This window comes from Gallus gallus, chromosome 3 (assembly GCF_016699485.2).
Source record: "Gallus gallus isolate bGalGal1 chromosome 3, bGalGal1.mat.broiler.GRCg7b, whole genome shotgun sequence".
NCBI lineage: Eukaryota > Metazoa > Chordata > Aves > Galliformes > Phasianidae > Gallus > Gallus gallus.
The window spans coordinates 106,083,827-106,097,024 of NC_052534.1; the positions used below are offsets into that span (position 1 = coordinate 106,083,827).

Below are 13,198 nucleotides of genomic sequence, written 5' to 3' on the forward strand. Positions count from 1 at the left end.
ACCGTAATGTTTTTATTGTCTGTTTTGATATAACCCGATTTGGGATACATGATTTTTTCTTTCTAGAAAAAAAAAAAGATGTCTCCACATATGCATTTTCTAAAGCTGATATAAAAGAGGGCAATATTTTTACACTACATGTTCGCTTCTGCCAGTGTCACTACTGGCATATTCTTTCTGCGCTATCCTGAACAGGGATCCTATGGGCTTCCTAACATCATTATTATTTCACCACAACAATGTGGAAGTGTTTGGATAGCAGGTATTTATGCAATGCCCATCAACCCATCATTCTTCATTAATTCCAACAAGAAAAGATCAGAATGAATGCACTAAAAAAGAAAAGGGGAAAAGAGGATAACGTCTTATTCTTCAAGAAAAAATAAAGTCAACTGTCAAGTTCTGTTCTGCCATGGCTCCTTAGGAAACAAAAAGGACAGTGACATAAAAGGAAGAAAAAAAACTACTTACTGACCTCTATATTTAGAAATGAGCTTTGAAAATGTAACTCAACTACCATAATGAGGCAGTGCTTTTGTTCATTTTAAAAATGAACCATTATGCACCATTTCTGTAAGAACAATTTGATGGGCAACAAATGAAACAAACTGAAAGGAGAACAAGGACATTTGCTTTTTGACCTTTACTGTGTAGCCTCTGTATAGCAAACTAAACAATTTTTTCCATGCTCTTTGTCAGTGCTGCTCAGATGACAACTGGGGTGGGATCTGAATACTTAGCAGTGGAAATATTTATTACTTCATATTTAGGAAACACTACTTCATTGCTTTGGACAGCTGCCATTATTTTGGCATTAATGCTCACAGATGAAACAAAGGAGTACTTGCATTTCTCAAAAGTCCACTGTTCATATCTTAGAGGAAATCTGAAGTATTTAACACGAGATACCTTAAAGAAACTGATGCTCGCTTATTGGATGCTTTGCACATTCGTTAGCTCAAATGAGAACAATCCAAAATTCATTAGACATTTGTAACATCACAGCCAGCATTCCCTGCAAATCTCTAGAGGCAAATACTGTACAATGCAGAAAAAATTGTTATTATAGCAGTCGGATTATACCAGCATTGCTTTGCCACTTTTAGGAACAGAACTCAGAATTACTCTTCATGGAAACATGGAATCATAGAATGGCCTGGGTTGAAAAGGACCACAATGACCATCTGGTTCCAACCCCCGGCTATGTGCAGGATCGCCAACCAGCAGACCAGGCTGCCCAGAGCCACATCCAGCCTGGCCTTGAATGCCTCCAGGGATGGGGCATCCACAGCCTCCTTGGGCAACCTGTTCAGTGCGTCACCACCCTCTGGGTGAAAAACTTCTTCCTAATTTCCAACCTAAATCTCCCCTGTCTCAGTTTAAAACCATTCCCCCTTGTCCTGTCACTGTCCACCCTTGTAAACAGCCATCCCCCCTCCTGTTTATACGCTCCCTTCAAGTATTGGAAGGCCACAATGAGGTCTCCCCGCAGCCTTCTCTTCTCCAAGCTAAACAAGCCCAGTTCCCTCAATCTTTCCTCATAGGAGAGGTGCTCCAGCCCTCTGACCATCTTAGTGGCCCTCCTTTGGACCCGCTCCAAGAGCTCCACGTCCTTCCTGTACTGGGGGCCCCAGGCCTGGATGCAGTACTGCAGATGGGGCCTCACAAGAGCCGAGTAGAGGGGCACCATCACCTCCCTCTCCCTGCTGGCTACCCCTTTTTAGTGCAGCCCAGAACACAGATGGCCTTCTGAGCTGCAAGCGCACACTACACTTGCATTTAGTCCATGTTGCCGTCATAATTTCATGGAGGAAGCTATGGAGATATCTTTAATATTGTCTAATGCCTGTAAGAGGTTCTGTTTTTCAGTGGTAAAAACTAGTACGCAAGCAAGCATTATTCAAGTCAACTCACATCTTGCAGGAATTAGCTACAGTGAATTCTTAAAACGCACAGGCAAAGCTCTACCTATAAATGGCACAATCTTTAGATCCCAACCCTACTCCTCCCTCCTCATCCTGCTTTTCTGATCTGTATCCCCTAATAAAAACAGGACAGCTCAACTGAGTGTCTGAAGGGAACCTGGTATCTCATGTTATCACCCATATCGACCTCAAACAAAACGGAAGCGGCACGAAGGGAGATTTCTCGTAGGTATCACGTCCCAACTTTCTTTGCCTTTTCCTTGCAGAATCTCAGTAAGAAAGCTTTGACAACAAGAAAGCTTTCGTCTACAGGGCTTGGACAGTAGCCAAGGCAAACATTTGTACCTCTGCTTTTGTGAGCTGTTCTCGCAGCTTCTCCACCTCCTCACGGAGCTCCCGAATAATGCGAGCATTGGGGTCTTCGTTCACCACGGCATGGTTGACGATGTTCTTGGCCCGGTCTGCGTACCTGAGAGTCGAAAGGGTCTCGTCGTAGTTGTCTGCTGCCGGGCTTACTGTTGCTACCATGGCAGTCTTGCTGTTGCCACCAAGGCTGTCCTGGAAAGTGGTCGTGGTTATGAAGTTAAAACAGAAGGTTGGTTTGGTTTTCGGTTTTATTCAACCTGTCAACAAACTTAGGCAGCAAATAATGGTTGTAAGTGGAGTGGAGCAACTAGTAAAAGCAATGTACTCCTCAGAGCCCCTCAGCTGAGCTCCTCAGTTCACTGTTAATATTTTAAGCCCTGTAAATCAAGTAACATTTTTATTTTCAGTTCTCTTTCTTTCCATAGCACATTTACAAAATGTCATACTCAAGGAGCTCAGGGAGGATTGTAACAAATTCAGAATTCAATGCATGTTTTATTTAAATTACTTAAAGATCTCTTACACAATACAGTTGATTTTATTTGTGTAACCATTTCAGATCGGGCCCTTCCTCCCTGCTCACGCAGCACACAAATCAGAACCCAGTTATGTCAGAAACTGCCCTTTTGGAATTTGGTTGTCAGAAGAAGGGCGTGAAACCACATTCCTGCAAGGCAGTGTGTCAGGATGTGGGGGAAGGAAAGATGCATTCCATTTATGGACCGACTGCAAAATTATGTTTTACAGCCCTGGCCAGTACAAAAACTAAAATGTTTCCCTTTAAATTTTGCAGAAAATCTCTTGTTCTTATATTTTCCTTTTTCTCCTCGATAACCCTTTGTGAGAAGAAACACACCATTAACTTTCATTTTTAATAACCCATGAAACCTAGGTCATGCACTGCCATTAGAGCAATGTGACTACATTAGCTTGCTTGTCTAACCATTTCAATTACAAAGCACACACACAGCTTTGCCTAGCAATCATTAAAACACTCCTTTAAGTATTTCATTAAGACACTTTTTTGCTGCGTGATGCCTAAAACCATTTGACAGCAGCCTGGCTGCTTCAATGGTCAGATAAGCATTAGCCACACAGGCTGGTGCTGCTTCACTGCTGCACTGCTAGAACTCTGCTGCCTCTGCTCATGGAAAGGGGCTGTCACCTCTTCGGGTAGGGAGCACAAATCCATTTGCATTGTGCTCAGCACAGTGAGGTATGCTGGCATGGCTAGGACTTGCAGGTAACAATATTTATAGAGAGGCCAAGCAGAAAGAACGGCCTTCTGGCTGCTTCCCACATTTTTTGCATCTGAGGAGCAGCCAACTATTTATTTCAACTTATTTCAATTTACATGCCTTGCAGGGATCCACTTTGTGACACAGAAATGTTTTTCCAAAGCATCTACCGAAAAGTTTAAAAAGCCCAACAAGAGCACGACTCATTCGATGGGATTTCTGTCTGTTCAGAAGCCAGGACTTATCTCCAACTGCTTCCAAAGACTAGTAATGGCACTCTGCAACTGCAGTCCCTGTTCTGCATAAAAAGATGAAGGTACTGGGGAGTTGGCCAGGTATCCTGCTTCCAAATAAAGCCTTTTCAACTGCACTAATTGGCTCCAAAATATGGTTAACTCACCATCTAAATCACAACTCCGCCATGCAGGCAGCTGTTACAGTCATATATCCTAATTCACAATACACCCATTATAAGTTGGGTAAAGTTCCTCTTGTATTGTGGCTATTCAAGCCCAACGCCAGACTGTCTGATAAAGTTCTGTGTATAAAACCGTTGTGCTGATTTCACTGGTTTCCTTAATGTTAAGCAAGAAAGGTAGATGAATAGTAAAGCAGTTTCTCATTAGTGTCTGCAAACCACCCTGGAAGGCTGGGCTTGCAGTCATAGAAACAGAATGGTAATAAGTATGTGCAGTTATTTTTAAGGCTAAGCTAGCCCAGTCTTTAGCATCAAGATTTCTGTGTAAGCAACATAAAAATCTAAAGATTCAAAATTACATTTTTAATAGCAGCCATCAGCGAAATACACAGAGCTTCTAAGCAGAATGGGAAAACAAGAGGATTGTGATGATACAATTTGATAACAAATCCTCTACATATCGTACCTCATTTAATGATCCTTCAAAATCTAAGTCTCTCCTGATCACTCAAGCTGCGTCAGGTAAAATATGAAAAAAAGAAAGCCACTTTTACTAGAAAGTGTTCTGTGTTGGATTTTTGTGTTTTTTCTTTAGATGGAAGCAGCTACATTTGTGCTTGCCACCCATTTAGAGAACAGGACAAATCCAGAACATTTCTACGCCTAAAATCAAACTCCAAACTTTAATTAGCAGGCTACCATGCTGTTAAGGCCACTGTATGTAGGAACTTGGAAGAACAACAAAAAAAGAGCTTGCCCTTTAATTTGACATAAAGAAAACTCACATTTAACAACTCTGTTTTTCATTTAGACCTCACAGATCTTAATTCAAGGGCCATCACAATAAAGGCTCATATTTTTCCCCCCAGATTATCAAACAGTCCCACAAAGCAAGAGAAATCAATGCCCACTTTGGATGAATATAACGGCAAAATCCTCCTGACCTGTTCCTCTGACTGTAAGTGGGATAATGCTCTGCAATTACACTCTTCTGACAAAAGTGGAGTATATTAGTAAATATATTAGACAATTAAGAAAAGGTAATAGTTTTAATCAAAATCTTCAAAGCTAACCATGCCAGTATGTAAAATTCAGTTACATGTGGCTATAACCCAAGTTAAATCAGCCCCAAGGTTCACTTCTGCGTGAAGTTCTACATGAACTGACCCAGAAAAGATCTTCCTTCTTCTCTAGGCCATAACACATCAGCAGAAGGCAAGAAATTCAGTCTGTGGAGGTACCGATGGCTTCTATCTAGCTAATTTTCCAAAGACAAGTATTGTTAAAACAAAAAACAGAAAATAAGGCAAAAGAACACCGTTTTATTTCACTGAATGGGAGTCTTCTCCTCTCTTTTATTTCTCTTTTTAAAAACAGATGGAAGTACTTACTTTAAGTAACCAAGTGAGCACAGAATCACGATAAGGAACAAATTTGTTCTTGTTCTTGCCAGCAGCCTGATCTGCCAAGGCAGAAATAACCAGTCCAAGAGTTGTAAGGGATCTGCACCAAGAACACAAGCAGCCATTAACAAGTGTAAATATTCATAGCGCAAATGCATATTTAGACTGCCCCTTTCTCTCAAAAAATGAGCTCCAATGGGAAAGCTTCTTGTACAGTTTCAACCCTTCTTTTCTCACAGAAGCTTGACTGCTCATTTTCAATACATGTTTTCAGCCTTAATAATCATGCAATTACGCGGTAGTTGCAGGAACACAAGAACAGAAAGACAGATGCCAGCTATTTTAAATAGGCAGAGATCTCATTCAACATCTAAGAGTCCTGAATATAAGATGGAAGAGGAGAGAGAGGGGAAGAAGAAAAAAGGCTATAAAAGCTGACACTGATTTTATCCTGTTTCAGATACTACATTTAGCAGTCACAATCACAAAGATGAAAGGAGAAGAAATAATCACCAACTCTTACTTGTTAATGTTGCTCCCTTCTTTCAGCCTGTCTCCTGCAGCACCAGTCTTAGTTGCCCTTTCACTACCTGCTAAATCCACCAGACTCAGCTTGCCCACCTTCTCACCTGATGTCTGCAGAAGGAACCAGAGAACAGCTATCATTCGTTCACCACTAAAATCAAGTCACATAGTTTGACATATTTTCAAGCAAAAATCAAGCTTCATTTCTTGGTGTAGACTTGCTACAGCTTGAACATCTGAAAATCTGTGTTGATTCACTAGCTCAGAAAACAGGAGGGTAGGAAGTCAGATGTCTTGCAGACATCCCCAGAGGAGGGGAACATAGGGCACATCAGTCAAAACGTTAAAGCAAGAACAAGTGCAGAGGGAATACAGGCCAAGGAGCCACATCAAAAGGATCTATGGGGTCTATGGTCTCTGCCTTTGATTGTGAATACAATTTCCAAAAAATCCTGGATTCTGTATCAAGTTTCATCCCTGATTTTCAGTGAGTAGGAATGAACGTGACAATTAGCATAATGTCTGAAAATGATTATAATTGCAGAAGTCTCCTACATCCTTGACAGCATCTGAGTTAACACGTAGCATCTGCTATGTGTTTCAACTCTGTGGCAGATTTTGTTATAAATCTCCATTATTCCTTATAATTCTTGCTAATTATCTCATTTGACCCAAAATGGCATTCTGAAACACTCCATAAATTTCATGTAACGATTTACAGTTGAAGAGCTAACGTGGTCTTTGAGAACCACCTGGTTACATCACCTCCTTTGCAGGATCTATTACTGAAGTACCTCAGTATCACAGTTGCAAAGTACTACATTTTGCTAAATGAATAGGGTAATTACTATCAATATGCTTTCAAAAACATTACTCTGAGCCTTTCAAAATATGATGTAAATGTCAGGCCATTCTGAAATGGTCATTTCCAGGACTGAAATGACCAGCAGACAGGAAACCAGAGAAATCTATTCCAGAAATTTACATAGTGGTCACTGAAAGACGCAGTAAATACAATCAAAATGACCAACTAGCATCCAAGCTGACCAGGACCACAAAAAATTCAGCATGCCGTACAGCCACAGGAAAGATAGAGTGACAAGTTGTGGCAAACCAGGGAGTTTAGCATAGTTTAACTGTCTGTCTGAAGTGCAAATGGGAAAAAAATTCCAAACAGGGAACAAGGAGAACTGTCTGCATAAGACGATTGTGGGAGACTGTGAGGTGAGGAGGAAAAGAAAGTCTAAATGCTTCTTTAGCTTTATAATGTGCTCAATAATTACACACATGCACTCCTCATATTTGCTTGAGGTACAGCCAACATTTTGTCAAGGCTTTGGAGACATTAAAGAACTGCTCGAGCACAAGCATAAGACTTTTGGTATCGGAGATCAATTTCAATTTTAGTTTATCACATTTTCAGTAAGGGATTAAATAATATTAACATATAAATGTATTTTTCACACTTTGAAATTAGCAAGAATTTCTGTTTATGAAGTTCATTCTTTGTATGTACATACATGAAATAAAGCTTTGAAGGAGATTGCCAGGTGTACTCTCAATTGCTCTTCTTCTACTCCTGCCTTCCATCTAAATACTATGCATTTACTTTCTCCTCCAAGTCTGTACTACAAACTGTTGCTTAAAAGCAAGTTTCTTTAGTTTAGATTCTAGGATCAGGACATGCTTCATCCACGCTCCAGCATGTCTGCTCCAACTCTGGACCTGTGTTTCTGCTTTCCATTTCAAAAACCACATTTCACTTATCTATTAAACTGATTTCCCTACATTTGATTGCCAGCACATGAGCAGTACAAGGACTTCGCTAGACAAGGTCACAGCTAACCTATTCCAGTGTTAACAATGAGAATGGGAGACTACAGCAGAAGACCTTCAGAGATCTTTTCCACCCAACATTGCCATAGTCCATGAAATACACTAAAGCACAAGTCATGCGTCCAGACTTAACATTTGGACTTTATAACGTGTTATACTTACCCCTGATTGCACATCATAAAGTGTGTGGGTGAGGATAATCTTGAAGACTGCGTGGGACCGACTGCTCTCCTCATTCATGTTGGTTGCGGCCACTGTGCGAGATTTGTTGCCCTCAGACATCAAGGACTCAATGTCCTAGACACAATTTTCACAGTCATGAATATCATCACAGATAATGCATACCTGCATTATCATTCCTTTCAATTATCTACCAAGGCAATCTTGTTTTGGTGAAATCTAGCAAGCACCTTCCACCAAGTTTCCCACAGTTTATTCATACAATGTGAGAACCAAATATTTTTATCTTCCCTTTATAGCCTAGAAATTAAACAATGTTGTGAAATTCAGCTACTGTGATAGTTGAGCAATACATAGCTCCTCTGCTTCAGTGTTTTAGAACGCTCTTGTAAAATAGCTCTTCAGAGCTTTTATTTACCCACCTAGTTGGATGATGCTAAAGAAAACCAAAACCAATTAAACAAAAGCACACCACAAAACACTCTGACTTGGTATGGTGAATTATGCAAAGCTGCCGGGCAACATAAAACGGAAATGCATGCAACGTGTCTTTTATAAACAGAAACTGCCAAAGAGAGGTAGATAAATACATGGAGAGACTACAAATGCAAGGACTTCACTGTTCTCATGTTTCATTAAAATGGCAGAATTCCATCCCTTATTTTTTAGTGATGGGACAAGGGGGAATGGTTTTAAACTGAGACAGGGCAGGTTCAGGTTAGATATTAGGAGGAAGTTTGGTGATACACTGGAACAGGTTGCCCAAGGAGGCTGTGGATGCCCCATCCCTGGAGGCATTCAAGGCCAGGCTGGATGTGGCTCTGGGCAGCCTGGTCTGCTGGTTGGCGACCCTGCACATAGCAGGGGGTTGAAACCAGATGGTCATTGTGGTCCTTTTCAACCCAGGCCATTCTATGATTTTTCTGATTTCTCCCATCGTACATCAATGCTTCTTAAAAACTGGGGCATTTTACAAATGCATACAGTGTTGCTATCCAATTAGTTGTAATACTGCCCAATAGGAAAGTTTCAGGCAACGTTGATGAGTACTTGTCATGTAAACCACCATTTGTTTGTATTTCCAGTGTGCCTGCATGCTACTTGTAGGTGACAAAAAGTGACAAGGAGCGATACTGAAAGCCTGTCTATGCTAGCTGCTGGTTCTGCAATTAATCACTCTACACCTCCCATTAATACACGCCAGACTCATCTTAAATTTGGGAGGAAAGTTGTTTCAATACATAGTTCAATGACCTTCAGAGTTACTGAATAGTACAGGACAAAAATGAGTTTCTGCTATTGGCTCTGTTTTCCCCAGTGATCACAGTACAACAGTTGTACAGCTCTTCTGCTCTAAAATCCACATTACCACCACGGCAATTAGGAGTAGTTTAATAACTTTGCTTAAGGGACAGTATCCTAGTGTACAGGATGCCAACACAAGCCTTTCATAAAATCGATCCTTACCTTGTAGCTAGCAACAGCTAGTTTGGATAGCCCATCTACATAAGGACCATAAACACTGTGTTCTCTAACTTTTAATGACTGTCGGCTTCTGGTTGGAAAAAAAAAAGTTATTTATAAGCACATGCCTGATGTAAGACAACATTTACAGACAATCAGCTTCCTAATGACAGATCTCAAACATGATGGTCTTGCAGTTACCAAAATAAAGCACAGAACAAAGACTGTAAAGCAAACTAAGAAGCCTTATGTCTACACATGCAATGCTGACAAGGACATTTTTGTCACTTCATAGAAGCGTTAGACTGAATTTACTCCAAGCTTTTAGTCTTACTGATTTGTTTTTATTTAAAATAAAAAGACACTGACATGAGGAGGGTGAGAAAATCATCCAACCCAAATGCCTTAGTGGGATCCATTGAGGCAATCCCTGAAGGCATTCAAGGCCAGGCTGGATGTGGCTCTGGGCAGCCTGGTCTGCTGGTTGGCAACCCTGCACATAGCAGGGGGGTTGAAACCAGATGATCATTGCGGTCCTTTTCAACCCAGGCCATTCTATGGCTCTATGATTGTATGAAATGTGTATGTTGAAAGAAAGAGTGTATGGCAACATACCAGAGTGTTCACACACACATTACCTACCCTTTTGGGTCAAGAAGATCTCTGACTTTCTCATTGTATATCTCCATGTAGGATACTTCCACTTTAAAACTCTGCTCTTCATTTTCCTCCTTCTGTGCTCTTTCAAAGAGACCGCTGCAAAGTCTAGGGATTAATCCAGGTTGGTCAGCCGTACCCATCATTGTGTATGATTTTCCAGATCCTGTGTGATTGAATTTATAATCAGTGAATGTGCAGTACAGTGGTTTTTGCTGTGAGGAAGGGAAAAGTGGAGAAGAGGTAGACAAAAGAATAATAATATAAACCTGGCATTTTAGTGAAAGATATTTGTGCTGTTTTCTATTTTAAAGCAACCAGAACATCATTCAGTTAAAAACTATACAATTAAGAAGAAAAGAGAAACAAGAAATTTAGTTCAAACTGACAGAGAAGACTTTCAGATAGATAGTTCTCCTGTAGAGGACAACCCACTAATACCCACATGCATGTCACAACAAAAAAATCAGCCAGAGAAGCATATTCATTTTTGCATATTACATTTAAAATGATGATTATTAAAGCTTATTCTGACTGCAGAGGCGGAAAATAAGGGCGATGCACTGAACTCAAGGACAGGCACGATCAAAGATAATAATCCAAAGTGTGAGAAATAAGGGTAGCCAGCAACAGATACAAGCAGTTCTCATCCTGTCAACCTCATATCTAATGTTAGAAAAGAGAAAAAACATTTCCTGATGTTTGCACAACGTAAAAATGCCTATGTTGTAAGGCATTTCTCCTGAAATAACGTCACTATAGCCATGAAAGGAGTCTCTACCAGAACATTAACAACTTGTGCATCAGTGTTTTGCATACATTCTGGAAGGACTTACCAGTTTGCCCATAGGCAAAGATGCAAGCATTGTAGCCTTCAAAGGCATTCTGAAGAATATTCTCTCCAAGGCACTTGAAAACAACATCTTGACCTAAGAAATAGAACACACATAGTAACTTGCATAGTAACAAGGTGGGAGGGTGTTTTTTTCTTGTTTTGAATTCTTCAATAATTATGTAAAAGCAAAGAGCATTTTTTGGCTGTTCTTGCCTAAATACATTATTTAGCATTCAGTATTTGCTCCCTTAACAGTAGCACGGACATCAGCTGGTAGATATGCTCCACATGTGTACTACTACAAAACTCAGAATCTATGATTATTGTGCATATATGTCTATGTGCTTACAACAGCATGCTAGCAATGTTCATGCTCAGGAGTTTTATCAGCAGAAAATCTATTACCAGCTGCATGAATTCACCCATTGGTGAATGACAGCACCTCAAAATATCCTCAACCCATACATTTTAACTGTTGCCAAATGTGATTTTGCAGAGAAGAAACCACCTCTACGTGGGAGATAATACACAACAAGATGAATGCATTAGCAAAATGTAGGGTTATCACTTGAAGAATTAATGGAAGAGGTTGCCCAGAGATGTGGTTGACGCCCTGTTCCTGCAGATGTTCAAGGCCAGGCTGGACCAGGCCATGGGTAATCTGATCTAGCTGTGGTGTCCCTGTTCATTGCAGGGGAGTTGGACTGGATGGCCTTTAAAGGACCCTTCCAACTCTAAGGATTCTATGATTCTATGAATTTCATATGCTGAAAAAAATCCTTTTCTTCTCCTGCTTCTGCTTTCCCTCTTTAAGTCCATAACTTTACACTCAAGCCAACTCAAGACTTGATGCATACAAACTCCCCCATCAGCACTACAAATAGCTGCACCTAGCTAAATGGTTTGGGTCAGATATACCCAATGCATATCACACTCAATTCCTCACTAACCTACTGCTCATCAGCGAAATTATAAATACTGGGATCTTTTATTTATTTGTGGACTAAATACCATTTTTAAAAGATAATAAGTATGAAAAAAGGAAAAGATCACCAACTGTTAAGTTCTAACATATTTCAGATTTTACCAAATCTGTTTGCCAAAATATGCCAATAACACCCCAAAATCTCTTAATCAAATACTCCTATATTAAATTAGGCTTTTTTAATACTCCAATTATTAAGTTCTAATATGATGCTCCCACCAGAACCAGAAAACAAACATATATTATAGCAATATTCCTCATATCCTGGAAAGAAACAGATCCGATGCTTTTAAAAGGATGCACTTAGAACAGTATTCAAAATATAAATGTAAATACGAGTAACCCATTATTGTGATGGATTCCTCAATTTCCTGCACTGCAGATGGGTGGCAACGCCTATTGCTATCCTAATCATCATCTTTAGAAAAGAAAAACAGGAATGATTTAAGATTTTTCTTTTTCTTTTGACAACAAGCAGTCATAGTGGGGAAAGATATTCCATGCCATATGGTCTGTGCCCTTTAGCAAATACTGCATTATAATGAGACCATTTGTTCACGGAGACAACGCGCGCAAAGCTACAGCAAATATTACCTGCATATTTTTCTTTGACAGATTCATCCATAGACCAAAAGCAGTGATCGTAAGCAAACACCTGTAGAAAAATAACCAGGAGGGTACCTTATAGAAACCATTGCCAAATCAAACACGTTATCCCACTTTTGACAGTGCTGTTTTATGTTGGCTAACATCGTGCTACTTGGGCCCATTCTGAACACAATGTGCATACCTGAAGACTTATTTATTTCCTATGAATTCAGCATCTGAACACAAACCCTTCATCTTCCTACATGAAGGCCCGTTCCTTGGTTGTATTTTTAACTTGCTTTTATTTCTTCCTTCCTGCTATGTGAATCCTCGTTGATGCTCTCCAACAGCTCTCCATGAGGCAACCAAGTAGATGTCAAGGAGCTCTCCTCATCTTTCTTCAATCCCATCCTTGCAATTCATTTCTCACAAGACCTTCTATTCTGCAAACCGACAGATGTCCCCTGGCTGCTTCTGCCTACCACCTCCTGGTTCTTCTTGTCTGCATAAATTAACAACACGCCTCAGGGCAGGAACCCTTCTGTACATGAGCAGTGTGTATTTATATACTGCTGACAAACAGAAGCAGCCATCATGAGTGAATGAGCTGTATTGCTAGAAGAATAGTGCTGACACCTTTTCAAACGGAAAAGTTTCAGTTTTGCAGTGAACCCATTTAAAGGCATCTTTCATCGTGACAGCTGACCCCCAATAGGGCAGTGCCTACTCCAGGATGCCAGGCTGCAAAAATAGATGTTTGCAAAACAATGCCTCTGGC

At 40.3% G+C, this 13,198-nt stretch overlaps 1 protein-coding gene across 5 annotated transcripts in view; it reads right to left on the bottom strand.

Moving 5' to 3' along the window:
• Nucleotides 1-13,198, bottom strand: part of KIF13B (kinesin family member 13B) — a 122,775-nt gene that overhangs the window by 59,990 nt on the left and 49,587 nt on the right. For 4 of the 5 annotated variants that reach the window (XM_003641072.6, XM_004935889.5, XM_004935890.5 and 1 more), the window contains exons 4-11: nt 12,427-12,487; nt 10,849-10,941; nt 9,998-10,178; nt 9,359-9,446; nt 7,874-8,008; nt 5,874-5,986; nt 5,339-5,450; nt 2,271-2,483 (exon numbers count right to left, since the gene is read on the bottom strand). In XM_003641072.6, the coding sequence (XP_003641120.2) occupies nt 2,271-2,483; nt 5,339-5,450; nt 5,874-5,986; nt 7,874-8,008; nt 9,359-9,446; nt 9,998-10,178; nt 10,849-10,941; nt 12,427-12,487 (996 nt within the window). Of the gene's footprint in view, nt 1-909; nt 1,123-2,270; nt 2,484-5,338; nt 5,451-5,873; nt 5,987-7,873; nt 8,009-9,358; nt 9,447-9,997; nt 10,179-10,848; nt 10,942-12,426; nt 12,488-13,198 lie in introns of those variants that run through there. The other variant, XM_040698107.1, reaches the window with a different exon arrangement.